Here is an 18,289-nt window from a genome sequence, read left to right as displayed (position 1 = left end):
GTGTAGATCAAGGCCCATTCACAGTATGCGGGTATAGCAGCCGTCTAGTGACTTCTCGCCCTCGGTTCTATTGAGGAGAGAAACATTGACCTTTGACTCTGGGGCGGCCATAGCTGAGTGGTTAGTGAGCCCGTCTAGGGAGCCAGAGGCCCTGGTTGCCCCAGGTTCGATTCCAGGCCAGGCCAGTATATGTGTCGATGAAATGAAATTTGTCCCTGAGCAAGACTTTTAACCCCTAATTGCTCACAGGTTCTCATTGGAAACAAGACCGCAAGGACTTTCATGAACGACCTGTTAAAAGGAATTATCCTTATCCTTATCCTCTTGTGCCGAGGGTCGAGGGATGATGTTCACGCTGTGGAGCGCTGAGCACACCAGTCCCTGTCTGGTCCATGGTCCTTCTCACTGGAGTTGACATAAGCTAGCAGTGTGCCCTGTGCCGTCTCTAACGTGGATGGTAGTGTGGGTATATGGAAGCAGCACCTTGGTTTCCTCACACTGAGATGCAGTCCCATTTGCAGACAGACACTCTGTGGTGGAAGAAGTATATTTTACTTAAGTAGAAGTAGCAATACCACAATATAAAAATTAGTAAAAGGGTTAGTGCCTGTGTTCAAAATGTTACTTGAGTAAAAGTACAAAAGTATTGGCATTGCGACGTGTTGTGAGCTTGTAGATCGGTTATTTTCAAATAGCTTATGTATAAAATAGGGCTAAAGTTGTTAATGTATGTTTTATAATATGATAATTTATATCTGCAAAGTAACTAGTAACTAAAGTTTTCAAATAATTGCAGTGGAGTAAAAGTACAATATTTGTATCTGAGATGTAGTGGAGTAGAAGTAAAAGTACTGAAAACTGGATATACTCCAGTAAAGTAAAAATATCTCAATTGTACTTAAGTACAGTACTTGAGAGTACATGTACTTAGTTACTTTCCACCACTGGGTACTACGGGCCTGCTCCACCAAGTATTTGAGACCAGTGCTATGATATCACTGGCAAAGTAATCTGGCAGTGGGTTGATTTCAATACTGTTGGTGGTGGGGAAAATCAATAAACATAGTTAAAGACAAGTACTAAGTAGTGTTAAAGTAGTGTGTTAAACTTGAAGCTCCATTCAAGAGCATATTTTAATGAATAAAACGTTATCAACCACAGAGAATGCTATTACAATATAACTAGCTCTAGCAAATCTACAGTGGTTGGAGGAGGTCTCCACACTCTTGTGAAATTAGAGACCATGGTGTCGACACCTACTGGTCGACAAGTAGTAGTTCCTGAAGCTCATACAGCAAGTGCCATTATCTCTCTTTGGCAAGAGTTTTAATAGGAAGGATTTGGACTCAAATGGAAAATATTCCACTAACAATATTCTTGTTAGTTTTGCTTTTATCTGAAAATTCAAGCTTTTTTTCTCCCAACCATACAATTTTTAGTACATTTTCTTTGATTTTTTTTTAAAATGAGAGACAGATTTGAAGATTAACCATCTACAATATACATGGAAAAATACTAGACCAGGCATAGATACATGTTTGTGATAGAATAAACTGTGGATACTGAGATAAGCAATTGTATATTATTAATAATAACAATAATCATAATCATCATTATAATAATAGTATAATAATCATCAACATACATACAGTCATACAGTCATACATACATAGTAGCGTTGGATCAAGACTATCGTAGATGTATTTTATTGATTTTGACATTTTTATTATATAAAAATGTCAAAATCTATAAAGAATACATCTATGATTTTCTTGAATTGATCTAGCCGTAGATTACGACTCTCGTAGATGTATCTTATCAATTCTGACACTTTGAAAATGTCAGAATCGATAAAATACATCTACGAGAGTCATAATCTACAGCTAGAATTGATCCAAGATTAGATCACCAGATATACCCCCCCCCCCCCCAACTGTTTACTGTAGGCCTACATATTTTTCTTTTTGATTACTACTCGTTTATATGATTTTTTTGCATAGTAGTGTATATGTGTCTGTCATTAAATGTTTCGATGAATAGGGCTGGCAAAGTTCGCTTGGGTGGGTGATTTGGGGGAGGGGGTGGCCAACATTCACCGTGTTGGTTAGGTCACTACCAGTCTACAGACCCATCCAACAGGGTACACAGCGGTACATCCAAAGAATTACATCAACAATGTTAAAAGCCAACTGCAAAAACAAACTTTTTAAATATATAAAATGTATAATCATTTGAAAATAACAGATCTACAAGCTCACACAATGCTTGTAGATCGGCTATTTTCAAATGGCCGAAATGTATGGGCTGAAGTGGTTACTGTATGTTTTGTAATAATAATCAAAATCTACTAAGTAACCACTGCTTATTTGAATACACATGGACCCCAATGGAAACAACCCATAGTACTTTCTTGGGTTTTAATCCTTTTAGCAGACCTTTCTGTGTTTCTTTTTGTTTCTGTGTTAATAAAGTATTCATTCAATCAATCAATCAATCAATCAGATACATACATACATACATGGTCTAGGTTAGCGTTGCCAGATTATGCGAGATAAATACGCAACCAAAAGTCTGACACATGCCTTCTCTATTTGAACGACTCTATCAAACAAGATGTTGACAAATATTGGCAAATATTGCGCCATTGTCATGCTGGACCTCCAGAAGGCCTTTGACACTGTTAATTACCCAATTATGATCGATAAGCTTAAAGCAATAGGTTTTGATGACACGTCGGTGAGCTGGATGAGATCCTACCTGGAAGGGAGGGAGCAAGTGGTGGAAGTAAACGGCACCCAGTCCCCTCCCCTCCCAGTGACTTGTGGTGTTCCGCAAGGAAGTATACTAGGACCTTTACTGTTCCTGATATATGTGAACGATATGTCTTCAGCTTGCGACTGCAAACTGTTCCTGTTCGCAGATGACTCGGCTCTGCTGGTCTCGGACAGGGACAGGCTGCAGGTTGAGAAAACTCTCAGCTCTGAACTCAACAAGATCTGTATCTGGCTCTCCGACAACAAACTATCATTACACCTGGTAAAACTGAATCCATCCTCTTTGGGTCCAGTTCTAACCTTAACAAGGCTGAGAGTTTCACGATCAAATTGGGTGATGATGTTATCACAAGAAAGGAGGAAATTACCTACCTGGGTTCCATCTTGGAGGCAAACCTCACCGGTAACAAAAACACAGAAAGAGTGATCAAAAAGGTCAACCAAAGAATACGCTTTTTGTATAGGATTGGACATCTAGTCAGTAAGACGGCCCTCATACAAGCTTATTACGATTATGCATGCTCTTCATGGTATCACAACACCTCCAAGGCCTTAAAAACAAGGCTCCAAACATCCCAAAACAAACTAGTAAGGCTACTTCTTGGCCTCAATCACAAAACCCATCTAACCCCTGCTCATTTTGCGAGGATTGGATGGCTTAGGGTTGAGGACAGAGTACAGCAACTTGCTATGGGCCTGGTCTTCAAGATACACCACAACATTGGAATCTCCCTGTATTTGTCAAAATACTTCCAAAACGTTAATGAAGTCCACGATCATAACACCACGACAACACGAATCATGTTCAACCCAGATTTGGCTCAACAAAGGGAATGAACTCGTTCTCATGCTATTCATCAAAAATGTGGAATGCCCTACCAAAAGGAGTAAAGGAGTGTAAAACTCTACTCACTTTCAAAACTGCCCTAAAGATACACCTTCAGGAGGCTGCAATTCGAAAATGGCCCCTGTCTAAGTCTTAACCTACCCCCCCCCCCTCCCCGTTTTTTTCTTCTCTTGTACATATTTGCCAGACCCAGGGGGTCGGGCCTACATGAGGCTTTGTCGGTCCCCCTCTCCAAACGTTTTCGTCCATACATGGGCATAAAAGAGGTCTGTCTTCTGTTCGGTCCCCCTCTCCAAACGTTTTCGTCCATACATGGGCATAAAAGAGGTCTGTCTTCTGTTCGGTCCCCCTCTCCAAACGTTTTCGTCCATACATGGGCATAAAAGAGGTCTGTCTTCTGTCCTCTTTTTGATTGGCCAAGCTTAGCGTGACGTAGTGCTCTGATCTTTCAACCACTAAGGGTCTGGCAGTACCAGGTCTCCTGGTTCCCTTGTTTTCACTCTTCATACCAGTAACCTGTAAGTTGATTGTATGACGTTCTGTATAGTAGTGTGTATATCTGTCTGTCTCTTATATGTCATCATGATTTGTGTGCATGGGGATCTCATCTTAACAAGCTCAGTGCTTAATGAGTCTTCCAGTTTAGTAGACCTTGTATTGTGAATTTGTACTTCCATGTAATGTATGTATCAATCAATCAAAACCAGGTGTATGAAAACAAGCCCAAAAGAAGCAACTATATAGGCCACATGAGCACTTTAACCCCACATTGGCTATTTGAAAATAGCCGATCTACAAGCTCACAACGGGCAACCACCAATATTTACAAGCAACTTTACAGAAAAAGAAGCCCAACGTCGCTTATAATAAGCAGACCTGGCAACACTGGTCTAGGTTTCATTCTGACCCTCGTCGGCTGCTGTACTGGTCGTTCTCGCTTAAGGTGCCAGATTGTAAACATGACTACTTTGTTGGGTGGTTGTCCTTGAACTTTGTGACACTTTGCAGGTGCGACATTATATGAATGAATGACAGTCGGACTGAATGACGTGGCTAATTTGGTAACGTGCCAATGAACGTGGTTGCTGGAAAGTAACATTAGCTGAGGTATGGTAACTCACTTAATTCATGCTAAAAGTTAGGCTAACCTACAGTAGCTAACTAAAATGACTGCTCAGATGCAATGCATGCCACTTAAATAACGTTATACTATGATGTAATATGTAATAGTGATGTATAGCTGAAAAATACATGTCTTTTGTTACCATACTGTAACACACTGAAAGATGTTCAGAACGTCAATAGATAGATAGATACTTTATTGATCCCCGAAGGGAAATTGAGATATCCCATTGCTCATACAGGCATTCATTAAAGGGCAAGACCACTTTGGTAGAGGTTTGGGTTGTGTAGTTACCTTGCCATGATGTAACTCCAAAGGTTTGATTTTACTATTTGAAGATCCGGATCGGGATCCGCGAATCCAGTCCAGGTTTTCTTCTTAATAAAATAGCAAAATCAACAGGAAGTTTTTTATTTAAAAAATGGTTTGGTGATGTTCTATATTGTCTGAATGAACTTTGTTTGTGTTCATTTATGTGTTAAAAGAGTGACTTTGAGAGCTGTTTTACCGTACAATGTAAGTCAATGAGGAGCATATTTTGAATTATCAATTTCTAATCAATGGAGCAATTATTTTTGATTTCTTGTCCACCTTTGGAGTTACATCATGGCAAGGTAAATACACAACCCAAACCTCTACCAAAGTGGTCTTGCCCTTTTAAGTTTAGTTTAAAAACACATCACAAAAAGAGGGGGGCACAGGTTAAAATTGGAAGACTGATATAAAAAAATATATTATGAATAAGCATTAAAAGGTGTCACTGGGAATAATAGTAATCATCCTTTGTGATTGCACATAGACCCATAAATAAGTAAAACTAAAACGATTAGTCCAGTTCAACGTAAACATATCTTTTCCAGGCAAATAAGGACATGGATGAAATGTAATTTGCAATTGAGGAATTAAAGTACTTTTGTGTGTTTTGTGTGAAGAGGACAACCACATATAACTCAATCTATTTCCATAGTTCTCTTCATTACCAGACATCTCCGTGCATGGCTGGGAATCTCCACAGAAGGCTGGGTCTGAGGACGGCTCTAAGGTTCCTGAGTTGTCACAACGGCCTCTCAGCTCCAGCCACTGTCAGACCTCTGGCTCAAGGCCTCCTCCACAGCCTGCCTCTTGCACCCACCTTAGGGCAGCATGGAGTCGAGTATCGGATGTTCCATGCTGGGACGGACAAGCCTTTGCCGTCCCCTGCCGCAGCCCCTGAAAGGCTACCTTTCTCCAGAGTAACCGAAGAGGATTTGACCTTCTTCAGGAAACTACTACCAGGCAGAGCTATTACTGACCCAGACCTGCTTGAGGGGAATAATGTGGACTGGCTTAAGTCAGTGAGAGGTGAGGTATTCGAGCTCACCGCTGCCACATCTGAAGCTTTATGCTGGCGTTGTTGACTGATATGTTGACGCTCATCTCTCACAGTTGTGTCAATGTGTCATCTACAGGTTTCAGTGAAGTTCTGTTGAGACCTCAGACTACAGAGGAAGTGTCTCAAATTCTCAGGTAAGTCAATAGATAGATAAAGTGATAGATTAGGTAATTAATTAACCCATTAAAACCTATCATTTGTATACGTTTTCTTCCTCTATTCCAGGTACTGTAACAGTCGTAACCTGGCGGTAAACCCCCAGGGGGGCAACACAGGGCTGGTGGGGGGCAGTGTGCCAGTCTATGATGAGATTATTGTCTCCACCGCTCTTATGAACAATGTCCTTTCCTTTGATAGTGTTTCTGGTATGTCACTTTGTAGTCCTCACATATCATTATTATTCATAATCACTTTTGTTGATGTTATTATAACTTAAAACTTTAAAGACAAACTATTTAGCTTGCTCACTGTGCAGATACACGTGGTGGATCTGTTGATGCAATTCATGTACAAATGTTACTGATCGCAGAAAATTACCTGTTAAAAAAAGAACATTTCACTGCAGAGTTGGTCCTAATGATATGCAAAATGTTTAGTTTTAGTTTTTTTGTTGTTTCTTTTAGTTTTTTAGGTTTTAGTGTAACTCAGTGCATTTCTCTCTGTGGCTGCCTGTCAGGTATTCTGACATGTCAGGCAGGTTGTGTCCTAGAGACCCTTTCTCTTTATCTGGAGGACAGAGACTACATCATGCCACTGGACCTGGGTGCTAAAGGCAGCTGCCAAATCGGGGGCAATGTGTCAACTAACGCAGGTGGGCTCCGCCTGCTCCGGTACGGCTCTTTAAGAGGAACTGTGCTGGGTCTGGAAGTGGTGAGTGAACCAAATACAAGATGGAGAGAGACAGAGGATGAGAGATTATGCCATTCAGGGTGTAGACAGAAAGACATACTGTAAGGAACATTTAACCACTATACAGTATATTGATGAATAGAAAAAATAGCTGATCTACAAGCGCACAATGATGTGTTGTGAGCTTGTAGATCTGCTATTTTTGAAAATGTTTTAAAAGGGACACCAGGGTTAATTTTTTGTGTGTGCATACGTGATTGTCTGTGTGCCTTTTGTCCAGGTTTTGGCAGATGGGCAGGTGCTGGACTGTTTGGCCACTCTGAGGAAAGATAATACAGGATATGACCTCAAACAGCTCTTCATAGGGTCAGAGGGCACGCTGGGGCTCATTACGGCTGTGTCCATTCTGTGTCCACGGAAACCCAAATCTGTGAACGTGGCCTTCCTGGGTGGGTTTTCATCACTGTGTCTCTCAGATCGGTCTGCAAAATGTGAAGCAGTTATTAGCTGGCCTTGAAAACCGAGACAAACTAAATTGGTCTACAGGTCACTCCCAAAATAGACACCTTGCGTAACTGGGTTACAAAATATATTGAATATATTGGGTCCTAGCAAGTGATCTCTCAAGAAAAAAAGTCAGGAAGGAATCAAAACAATCCCATTAGAAGTTAGCATAATTTTTATGATCAATTAAATTGATTTGTGCGATTAACTGTTAAAGACCTATTTACAGTCCATTTTATGCTACAGTCCGTATTATCTGTAGTTATCACAAGTACTCAAGTCTAGAAATAATAATCAGAGTTATCAGACACACCAAAAAGTCCCCATATGTTTAATAATGGACTGTTCTTCCCATGTGCTCAAAGCACATGGGAAGTGACTGAAAGGGTTTCTCAAGAAGCCCTTGAACATAGGATGGAAGCCAGTTGATTATGTTAGCTAAACAATGATTATGTTATTTGATAGCTTACTTTCATATCACACCATATGCACCGTAACTTTCACCAGAAAAATATTAAATGTAATATCAATAAATCAATGTGAAAAAATGTTGAATCTATTTTTTTAAATTATAATTGATTAAATTAATTAGTTCAATTAACTGTTGCAGGTCTAGATGATTTTCTTTTTCCTCAGGGAAGGCTTTTCCACAATTTTGTGTGAACAACAGTAATGTAATGATGATGTGATGTGAATGTTTATTTTAAGGTGGAAGCTGAATGACTCATAAATTGCAATGTATTTGACTTTTGTAAGATAACATTGTTGGTATGTTGTTGTGCCTGTGACAGTCGCATTCATTTTCAGGTACCTCCACACAGAAATGTTGCATTGGAAGGATGGATCCAACCATTTGCTTACATTCGTACACAACTACACCCTCTGAGTTAAATTAACACTACACTTTTATTGTATAGCTCATCGGACAGCAGGCAGCTGTCATCCATTAGGGACTAAGCCCACGTTATATAACGTTTTCAGTCACCTGATGTCAGTCTCAGATCTCAACTGCACCTGAAGATGGTGTCCTTGTTAATCACTTTTTAAAATGTAACAATCCATGATCAAGTATTCATTCATCTCTATTTTGTTATCAGGCTGCGAGACCTTTGAGCAACTGCTACAGACGTTCCAGCTCTGCAAAGGCATGCTGGGAGAAATCCTCTCAGCCTTCGAATTCCTAGACAGCGAATGTATGAGACTACTGAATACACACTTGAAACTACCCAATCCCATATCAGGTAATACATGAAATACACAATTTATAATTCATGCTTTTATTTAACTTATTTGATGAAATGTGATCATATCACACCCATCTTAGCTGCTGTCCACTGGCAAGAGATAATATCAAGTTCAAAGTTCAGTCAGGGCAAACGCATAGTAACAGGCCAAAAATAATAATTAATTAGCCCATGTAATAAACTAGAGGTTCGGGGCGATACGCGGCCTTCACACCTACCGCCCCTTTTGTGCCCTGGTGCCCATATATGGAGCTGACTGATTTGTTTGCGCCTGATGCCATGATGTCACATTGAGGTTAGACAGCGCACTCCATATTTGGGCGTAGCTGCATTGGGAACTCCATATATGGTAATGGCTGAGTAATAGTGACATGAGCGTGTGGACGTGGCCAGCTGGCCGGTCCTCCCATTAGCCAATTTTAATATAGGATACTACAGTGTAGTATGCTAACCCTCCACCAGCAGAGGATGTCCCCAACATCGACACCAGTCTCCCAACCCATGAAGAGGTAAAGCGTGCTATCCAAGCCATGAAGGGTGGGAAAGCTGCCGGCCTAGATTCCATCCATGCCGAGATGCTGAAAGCTGACCTTACCACTTCAACAAAGGTGCTCACGGAACTCTTCAGAAACATCTGGGAAGAGGAAATAATACCTGAAGACTGGGACAAGGGCCTGATTGTTAAACTGCCCAAAAAAGGCAACCTCAAACTGTGACAACTGGCGGGGGATCACACTGCTGTCAATACCATCGAAAGTCTTTTGTAGGATTCTACTCGGCAGAATTGAAGCCGCCGCCGACCAAAATCTGAGCCAGGAACAGGCAGGATTCAGGAGAGGGAGGGGCTGCACAGACCAGATCTTTGCTCTGAAGAACATCCTCGAGCAGTGTGTAGAATGGAACGCCCCACTGCACATCAATTTCATAGACTTTCGGAAAGCCTTTGACAGCCTGCATCGTGACACCCTATGGAAGATCGCAAGAGCATATGGAATTCCTCCAAAAATGGTCTCGCTGATAGGGCTGTTCTACCGTCACTTTGAATGTAGTGTCATTGTCAATGGAAAACCATCTGAGCGCTTCAACGTAGAGTCTGGTGTGCGGCAAGGGTGCACCATGTCTCCCATTCTCTTCCTGATGGCCATTGACTGGGTGATGAGGAAGACCACGGCCGATAAACCAAGGGGCATCCAGTGGACTTTGTTCTCCCAACTCGAAGACCTAGACTTTGCAGATGACCTTGCTGTTCTCTCCTCCAAATATATCCACCTGCAGGAGAAAACTGACAGACTAAACCAGTATGCAAAACAAACAGGGTTGAACATCAATGGTTCCAAAACACAAGTGATGTGCATTAATGCCACTCCAGATGCACCAATCATTGTGAATGGGGAAACCCTCGACTTTGTCGAAGATTTCACCTACCTGGGAAGTCTTGTCAGCAAGGACAACGCAACAAAAAAGGACATCAGAGCAAGGCTAGGGAAGGCTCACAGTGTTTTTGCAAGGCTCCATCCTATATGGAAGTTGAAGCAGTACAGCCTAAAAACAAAGGTCCGACTGTACAACAGTAAGGTAAAATCAGTGCTGATGTATGGCTCGGAATGCTGGCGTGTGACAACACTTGACATGAATAAGATCAATGCCTTCCACAATGGATGCCTCCGTAAAATCTGCCGCATCTTCTGGCCTGAGAAGATTTCAAATAAAGAGCTGCACAGAATGACCAGGTGCTCCAGTGTCGTGTCAGAACTCAAACGCCGCCGTCTACGATGGCTGGGACATGTGCTCCGAATGGCCAGGATCGAATCCCAAAGGTTGCACTGAGATGGACCCCAGTAGGGAAAAGGAGTCAAGGTCGACCCAAAACCACCTGGCGACGAACCGTGACAGCTGAGCTTCAGGAGATGAACCTTACGTGGGGCGAGGCACAACATGCTGCACAAGACAGGTCCCGATGGAGGCAGATCGTCGAAGCCTTATGTCCCACTTGGGACGAAGAGGAGTAAGTACAGTGTAGTCAACAAATAATATACAAGGTCTCAAAACTAATCTTGAATTATTGCAAACTTAAGAAATATAGTAATATAGTAAGTAGCCTAACAAAAGTTAATGCCTCTGAACATTGGCTTGCAGCTTCATTGTTGTACATATTGTAAATGCAATAATGATACTAGGCCTGCCATTTAGGATGTAAAATAAAGTATCCTTTTCTTGTTTTTAACCTTTATTTATCCAGGGGAGGTTCGCTGAGCATGAAATACTCTTTTTCAGCAATGTCCTCCTTCACAATCGCACAGACACACACTTTAAATCCTGGGAACTGCAGAGTACAACCACAGTCTTTTACTGTACTGTTTGCCACTGAGCAGCTCCACTGGAGCATTGCTGAAGAGCGCTGAACAAGGACTCACCCTAAACACTTATGTAAGGTATAGGGAGGTAAGCTGTTGTTATAGTGGAAAGGGCAGGAAAGTGATCCTTCCTTGTTGGTTTTCAAAGTGTGAATGCACAGCCTGGTAGGGTAACGTTTGAAAAGTATGTGCGTGCTGGAAGGGTGAAGAAACGGGGCTCAACGTGAGACTGAGAGAGTAGTCATCAAAATCGGAGGACTTTTGAAGCCTGATTTATACATCAGCATACAACTGTGTATCACACCGAAAATAGCCGCCCTACAAGCTCACAATGCATCGTGGATGCATCGTTGTGAGCTGCATAGGGGACGTAGAACGTGGTGCATTCTAAGCCTTTTTCTTTTCACTCTATGGTCAGTTTAAGGAATTTGTCATGCTCTGCAGTAATTGACTCGTATATAATGCGTCATTGCGTCAATCCAATGATTGTGCAATTTGTGCCTAGAAAGTATTATTGGAATTCCCTGATATTTACATTTGATATTGGCTGATCTCGATCACTGGCCGATCAATTTGGAGCATCCCTAACACAAAGCATGCATCTCTAAAACATGCTTTATACTCGCATCCTCTTCTGTCCATCTTGCAGATTGTCCATTCTATATTGTAATAGAAACCGCTGGATCCAACGCCTCGCACGATGAGGAAAAGCTCCACAGTTTCCTGGAGGAGGCAATGACATCATCACTAGTTACCGACGGTACTGTGGCAACAGAAGACACCAAAATCAAGGTAACGTGTGTGTACTTTTATGTGCCGTCTTCCTTTCATAGTGAAATGGGACTGCTACACAACACTGATAATCAAAAATGACAAATTTCTTAAAAAATCAGACTAAAGCTGTCTTTCCCCTTTTTATTCTCTGTATTTTATTTATTCTCCCTTTTTATTCCACATGTCAATTTTATCTGTCAGTTGAACTTTTCTTTATTTTAGTTGGGATTATTTTGTCTTTGCCTGACCTTTCATCTTTGCACTTTCACTTAACATAAATCACATTGCATTTTAATGCACAAGTGCATTTATGAATACATTTGATGGGTTGATCATGTTCATGTTGATGCAGGGTCTGTGGTCGATGAGAGAGCGGGTCACAGAGGCTCTGACTCACGATGGCTTCACCTACAAGTATGACATCTCCCTTCCCGTGGAGAGGATCTACCACCTGGTAACTGACATGAGGAAACACCTAGGGGGCCGTGCCAAGAGTGTGGTGGGATACGGTCATGTAGGTAAGACTGCAGTACAGGGAGGGGACCTTAAAGTGGATCTTTGAACTATTTATTAATCCACTAAGACCGGGAACGCATCTGTGTCATTTTAAGATTTCTTTGGCTATTCAAAAGAGTGCCGCGCTATGAGCTCGTATATCTGCTATATTTTTTTAAGAAAATCGTGAAAAGGTGTGCAAATCTTTAAATATATATATATATATATATATATACATACACACACACATTTGTAACTCAAATCTTTGCGTCCGCAGACAAATGCATATCATTTTTGGGGTCCTTGACATGAAAAAAGTTTGAGAACCACTGATATTATAGCAACATAAGTTTAAAAAAAGGATTAGGATTTAGAAGACGGTTGAATCCCCAGAATCAAAGATTTGAGTTACAAATGTTACGTACTGTATATTCAAAAATGTGCACACAATTTCACGATTTTTGAATAGCCAAAGAAAATTACACCGATGCGTTCCCGGTCTTAATGGGTTAAATAGCACAGTGGAGAGAGACAGGAAGGAGGAACTAGAGATTGAGATGACATGCGGCACCGGTCATGATTTTGATTCAAACCCATGATTTCCTGGTCTATGACTGTGCAGTATGCTGCTTAGTGTAGCTGGTGTAATCACTAGGAAACCACGTTTTTTTTAAAACTTTTGTATTCACTTTTGTTCATCTCATTCTGTAGGAGATGGCAACCTCCACCTGAATATTACCTCCCCTGCCAAAGACCTTTCCCTCCTGGAGGCTATCGAGCCCTTTGTCTATGAGTGGACGGCGGGTTGCCAGGGCAGTATCAGCGCTGAGCATGGATTGGGCCTAAAGAAGAGGAACTTTATCTACTACAGTAAACCCAGACAGGCTGTGGCTGTGATGGGAAACATCAAGGCCATGTTGGACCCCAAGGGCATTCTCAACCCTTATAAGACCCTGCCAGACGACCTGAAATTAACCTGATATATTTTTACATACCTATCTATTAATTACAAATATACATCACAGTATTGTAGATAATAATAGTAAGAAAATCTGGAAACATTTAAAATATTGGTATGTCTCTTTGGCTAATTAGATTAGAATCAGAAATTAGAGGGATAATGATAAACATGATTTTTTTTTTTGCTTCATAATTACTTAATCATGAGTGGCCGTAGATGAGTGGTTAGAGCAGAATCAGAAAGTCACCGATTCGCCTCCCAGCCCGCCAATGTCTTATGTGTCGAAGTGTCCCTGATCAAGACACTTAACCCCCCCGACAGCTCCCTCCTGAGCGCTCATCATGACCATCTGAGCAGCCATCAGCTGGTGAAGCAGAAACTGAATGTCCCCTACAGGATCACCAAAAACTCTGCTCCTAATCTCATTACCCTTCCTATTGCCACTTCAGCACAGCCGTGTGTAACAAATGACATAACGGAGGTCAGGTTGTCTATGGTCTATTCTGTCTATCTTCATGTTCCAGTACGTCTGAGCTTGTGTCCTGTTATATATGGTGGCCTGAATGTGCAAACCTTCTACCTCACAAAACAATTAGAGTCAGATTTAACTCTGATTTTGAAATGTACTGATATCTCTGTGTAACACAACATAAAATAGGCTAATCAGTGGTGTATCTGTATTCAGTTGCTTTTGGAAGATATACTTTGTATTTGTGTATTGAATCATTTAGTATTTTGTTATATATTTTGTAGTATAATCATCATAAATGTGAGAAATGTTTAAAAAAAAAGAATGAAGTCTATGACAAAATGTATAAAGTGTGAAGAGTGTACTTTCACTTAAAACATATATTATTTACAACTATTCTGTATTTTTATTTGGCCATATTGATATGCTGCAGCACACCTGGTCTTCAACCTCTCCACATTTTCACGTCTCATTTTCACGCCCGCTGCACCCATTACAAAACACTGGTGTTGACGTACAATGCAAATTGCATGGCACCCCCATAGACAGTCAGCCATATATTTATAATTTGTTTCAACTGAAACGGGCATCGCAACTGATGAATGATAAATTAATTGAAAAAGAAAAACACACAAAGATCCTCTTGGTTATTTTCGCTCTTCTGCTCTCTGACCCTGGCTCTTGCTGTCCATGGTGCTGAAAAAGAAATGGAATGGAACGCATTGCGTAGGCCTACATGATTGAACTATTCATAGCAGAGGGACGAGACTGCATTTGAAAGCTTAAAGGAGTACATCACCCAAAGAAATATTTTCTGTCAATTACACACCTACCCCATGAAGCCTTGAATTCATGGAGATGTTTTTGTTTGTGTCGCATCCCTAAGCCAATAATTTGATGACCGGCAGAGTCTAGGAGACTCAATTGATTCTCCAACTGACCGACGACCCGGTCATCAAATGATTGTCAACAAAAACATTGTCTTATTGTCTTGACAAAAACAAAAATCTCCATGAATTCAAGGCTTTATGGGGTGTGTAATTGATAGTCATGTTATCGTATAGCCTACGAAATGAGTGTTTGCTGCTGGCCATTGATATTGATGCTGAATTGATGCCACGTGTCGGTGTCCCCTGCACAGCCTTTTGTGTTTGTCCGGCCCTGCACTTTGCCTTGGCTAGCCACTTTGACTGTTGACATTCCTGTTGGTCCTCTTGCACCCTGTGCTCCATCATGGCTTGTCTGGTAGACTGTTGCTGAAGGGCTGCAGCTTCAGCTCATGTGAGTCTTGTTTTCATTTGTACATTTTTCTGCACTTTTCATGAATTGATTTGTAGCGAGGCATTGTGTTGTAGGAATAATGTGCTTGCACTTAACACCGTAATTAATATGCTTAACATGCAGCATTTATAACTTAAAGGTAGGTTAAGTGGTTTTCTTTGGTTGAAATAAGTGTTAAATAGCTCTATATTCTGATGGTACTCATAGCTATAGAGTGTTTATTAAACAGACATTTTCAGGTCAGGATACCAATTTGATCCAATCAGGATAGAGAACTCGGATACAGGTACTGATTAAACGAGTTGAAAGTGATGACACAAAGAAATCAGCAGACAAAATTGGAACTTGAACACAAAAAAAAGGAAGCTTGTGCCGGTGTGGATTGGTCTGAACACAGGGTCTAACAGTGTGGCCTCCCTGTAGACTTCTGGTGTCGTGTTGATGACGTCAATCTTCAAATATAGAGACACACATCAAACTGTGTCATAAATGGTTATCGCGTTCAATTTCCAACCTTACATGATTGGCTGAGAGGGGTAGTCCATGTCACGCCTTGTTTGCATAAGCTATATAGTTATCACGCTAATTATCATCTTACTTTATTGTTTCTTTGATGTCAAACATGGATACCCAAAGTCTGCTGCAACTTCCTAAGCAACCTATGATCTACATATGCGGAGAATGCCACACAGAAAACGAAATCAAGGTCCGTGAGCCCATCCGATGCAGACAATGTGGCTACATAATAATGTACAAGAAAAGAACAAAGAGATTGGTGGTTTTTGATGCTCGGTGAAGAGAGAGGGAGTGCTGTTGATCATGTTGGTTTTTGTTGTGCACTACTTTTGTAGTTTCTGACAATGTAAATAAACAAAGTCCATTAAAAACATTTGTTCCGACCTTGTGATGCCTCCTCCATGGACAGACTGGGTACTTATACTGTAACTGGCCAGACTATTCTCATCTTCTATCTAGATGATAAATTCCTACAATTTCTACTTGTCCTTTGTATATCTCGAGAACCGTTCAACCAGTCGACTTCATGGACTTTGGCGTGTACACGTGTTGCTGTCTGAGGATACTGAGGCCTCGACACTGCATTCAAATTGTCGATTGTGAAGTTGGTCGCATCAGCAGTTATTCAGAACAGTGGAGGATACAGGATGTGTCTAATGACTGGGCCTGGAAGAATCTGGGCGGGCTTGATTTTTTTTTATGCCTAGATATAATGACCAGTGGATGATGTCAATATGCCAAATTTTCTTCAATGGCTGTTTTCAACGAGGGACATCTGGAAATAAGAGATCAAATGCATGTCTGGTACTGTGTCTGGAATCACAAGTGGCCGCGATCAGATGTGGCAGCCGTGCAATCAGTTGCCGGACGCAACTCGGCACCCAGTGGTGATATCCATAGATTACATGGATCTCATATGGCGGAGAAAGCGGTCAATCCGGATGGGCCTTAGATCTAGGTCCAACCAGGCCAACCTGTAGAATCCACCCCTGGTCCAGAACCGGCGTGTGGCAATGTTGCAGAAGATGGGATGTTGGCTTATCCTCATCCAAATATGCCCAAACATGGAGATAGCTGACATCATATTGATGACATCACCAAAGGAGTCATCCGTCCTAAGTATGCCACACGGCTCTGATAGTGGGTACTGCACTATAAATATGCACAAATATGGAAATCACTGACATCAAAGAACTGTCATAATAGAAACAAAAAATGGGATTTGTCTTCAAAATTGTAAATTTGCCCGAAATGCCCCCTATACCCGCAAATCTGACTAAATACCTCCAAAAGGTTAGCGACACCCAAAACTAGAGGGAGCGTTAACAACGATCTGGTACCACCCATAAAATAAACATGGGCAAATCCTTCTACAGCACTGCCACCCAGGTTTGGAATAGCCTAACCCCATCGCTCAAAAAGTGCACTTCGCTGGGCTCATTTAAAACAGCCCTGAAAATTCACCTTTCAGGAGACCAAAAAAGGAGGTAGTACTATTTTCCTGTTGTACATATAGCATTATTATTTTTTGTTTTTGTTTGTACAGTTATTTTTCTGTATTTTAGTTAGTTAGTTTTGATATTTGAACTGTTGGTGCCACTATATATGACTATGAATTGAATACCAAGGACCTCAATGGAAACAAGACCGCAAGGACTTTTTTGAACAGACCTTTTAGACAAAGTATTTTAAATGTAACTGTGCTGTTTTAAATTTTTTGCCTAATAAAATATTCAATCAATCAATTAAGCGTTAATTAATTACGTGTATGAATTTGTCCCCTCAAGTTAAGTGTTACCACTTTGCACTCAAGTACCGGCATCAAGTCCCAAGTCGTAGCACTTGCCCTAACCTTGACGACCTTGCAGGATTATGCAACGGCTAACAGGGGTTGATGCTAACGGTTGCCCGACTTCCCGTGGCAAGTAAATAAAACGTTCGGGCAAGTGGAGTTTGCTTTCAGGTTGCCCGACGGGCAGGTGCATTCGGTCTACATTAACCCATTAAGACCTGAGGCGATTCTTTAAAAAAATCTAAATCCTAACAGTTTTTTGGAAAAAATACTTTTCAAAAATAGCAGATCTACAAGCTCATAGCGCGGCACTCGGCCAAAGAAATCTAAAGTGACACAGATGCGTTCCAGGTCCTAAAGGGGTAAATATTATTGGCTATTCATGAAGGACTACAGTGTGTATGCTACCTCTTTACAACTAGCATGCATTCATTTTGTTTTTCTAACAGCAAAAAGACGGGTGTTGAATTGATTCTCTCAGAGTCAATTTCAACTATTTTTCAGGGTTTATATAGGTCCACACTTTCTAGAGTTAAATTAACACTTTGGAAATAGTTAACATTTAACACTACACCAAGAGTTCCTTCTTTAACTCCTTACCAGAGTTAAAGTAATTAGACAAATAACACTGCTCAGAGTTAAATGTTTACTCTTTACCAGAGTTAGATAAATAACACTGCTCTGAGTTAAATGTTTACTCTTTACCAGAGTTAAATAAATAACACTGCTCTGAGTTAAATGTTGACTCTTCACCAGAGTTCAATAAATAACACTATGCTCTGAGTTAAATGTTTTACTCTTTATACCAGAGTTAAAGTAACACTAAAGGGATTAGACAAATAAGACTTTATAACAGTTTAAAACATTTATTTTGGCAATAATATCCCAGTCCAGTCCGTCACAGTCCAATCCGTCATTCATTCCAACATTATGA

At 40.9% G+C, this 18,289-nt stretch overlaps 2 protein-coding genes across 3 annotated transcripts; both read left to right on the top strand.

Moving 5' to 3' along the window:
- Positions 1-4,563: 4,563 nt before the first annotated feature.
- Positions 4,564-14,380, top strand: d2hgdh (D-2-hydroxyglutarate dehydrogenase). Of its 2 annotated transcripts, none has more exons than XM_080414546.1 (10): positions 4,564-4,728; positions 5,712-6,085; positions 6,193-6,250; positions 6,342-6,481; positions 6,793-6,986; positions 7,246-7,414; positions 8,567-8,710; positions 11,717-11,859; positions 12,194-12,359; positions 13,048-14,380. In XM_080414546.1, exons 2-10 carry the CDS (start codon positions 5,740-5,742, stop codon positions 13,314-13,316), a joined length of 1,629 nt encoding a protein of 542 aa, XP_080270672.1. In that variant the 5' UTR covers positions 4,564-4,728; positions 5,712-5,739; the 3' UTR covers positions 13,317-14,380. The 2 variants fall into 2 exon arrangements, with proteins under 2 accessions (XP_080270672.1, XP_080270673.1); XM_080414547.1 differs by having other exon boundaries at positions 12,194-12,355; positions 13,048-13,204.
- A 138-nt stretch (positions 14,381-14,518) lies between these two features.
- On the top strand, positions 14,519-15,845 carry LOC308074981 (DNA-directed RNA polymerases I, II, and III subunit RPABC4-like). The gene has a single exon (XM_080414548.1). The coding sequence runs from the start codon at positions 15,661-15,663 to the stop codon at positions 15,841-15,843; it is 183 nt and encodes a 60-aa protein (XP_080270674.1). The 5' UTR covers positions 14,519-15,660; the 3' UTR covers positions 15,844-15,845.
- Positions 15,846-18,289: the final 2,444 nt, after the last annotated feature.

Source organism: Gymnoscopelus braueri (assembly GCF_963280865.1).
Source record: "Gymnoscopelus braueri genome assembly, chromosome: 19".
NCBI lineage: Eukaryota > Metazoa > Chordata > Actinopteri > Myctophiformes > Myctophidae > Gymnoscopelus > Gymnoscopelus braueri.
Note: the sequence above shows the minus strand (reverse complement) of the source record. Positions and strands in the feature narration are given on the sequence as shown.

Coding starts and splice junctions, on each gene's coding strand:
- LOC308074981 (XM_080414548.1), top strand. CDS start 15,661: ATGTCAAACATGGATACCCAAAGTCTGCTGCAACTTCCTAAGCAACCT.
- d2hgdh (XM_080414546.1), top strand. CDS start 5,740: ATGGCTGGGAATCTCCACAGAAGGCTGGGTCTGAGGACGGCTCTAAGG. Junction 6,987..7,245: donor CTGTGCTGGGTCTGGAAGTG/GTGAGTGAACCA, acceptor CCTTTTGTCCAG/GTTTTGGCAGATGGGCAGGT. Junction 11,860..12,193: donor CAGAAGACACCAAAATCAAG/GTAACGTGTGTG, acceptor ATGTTGATGCAG/GGTCTGTGGTCGATGAGAGA.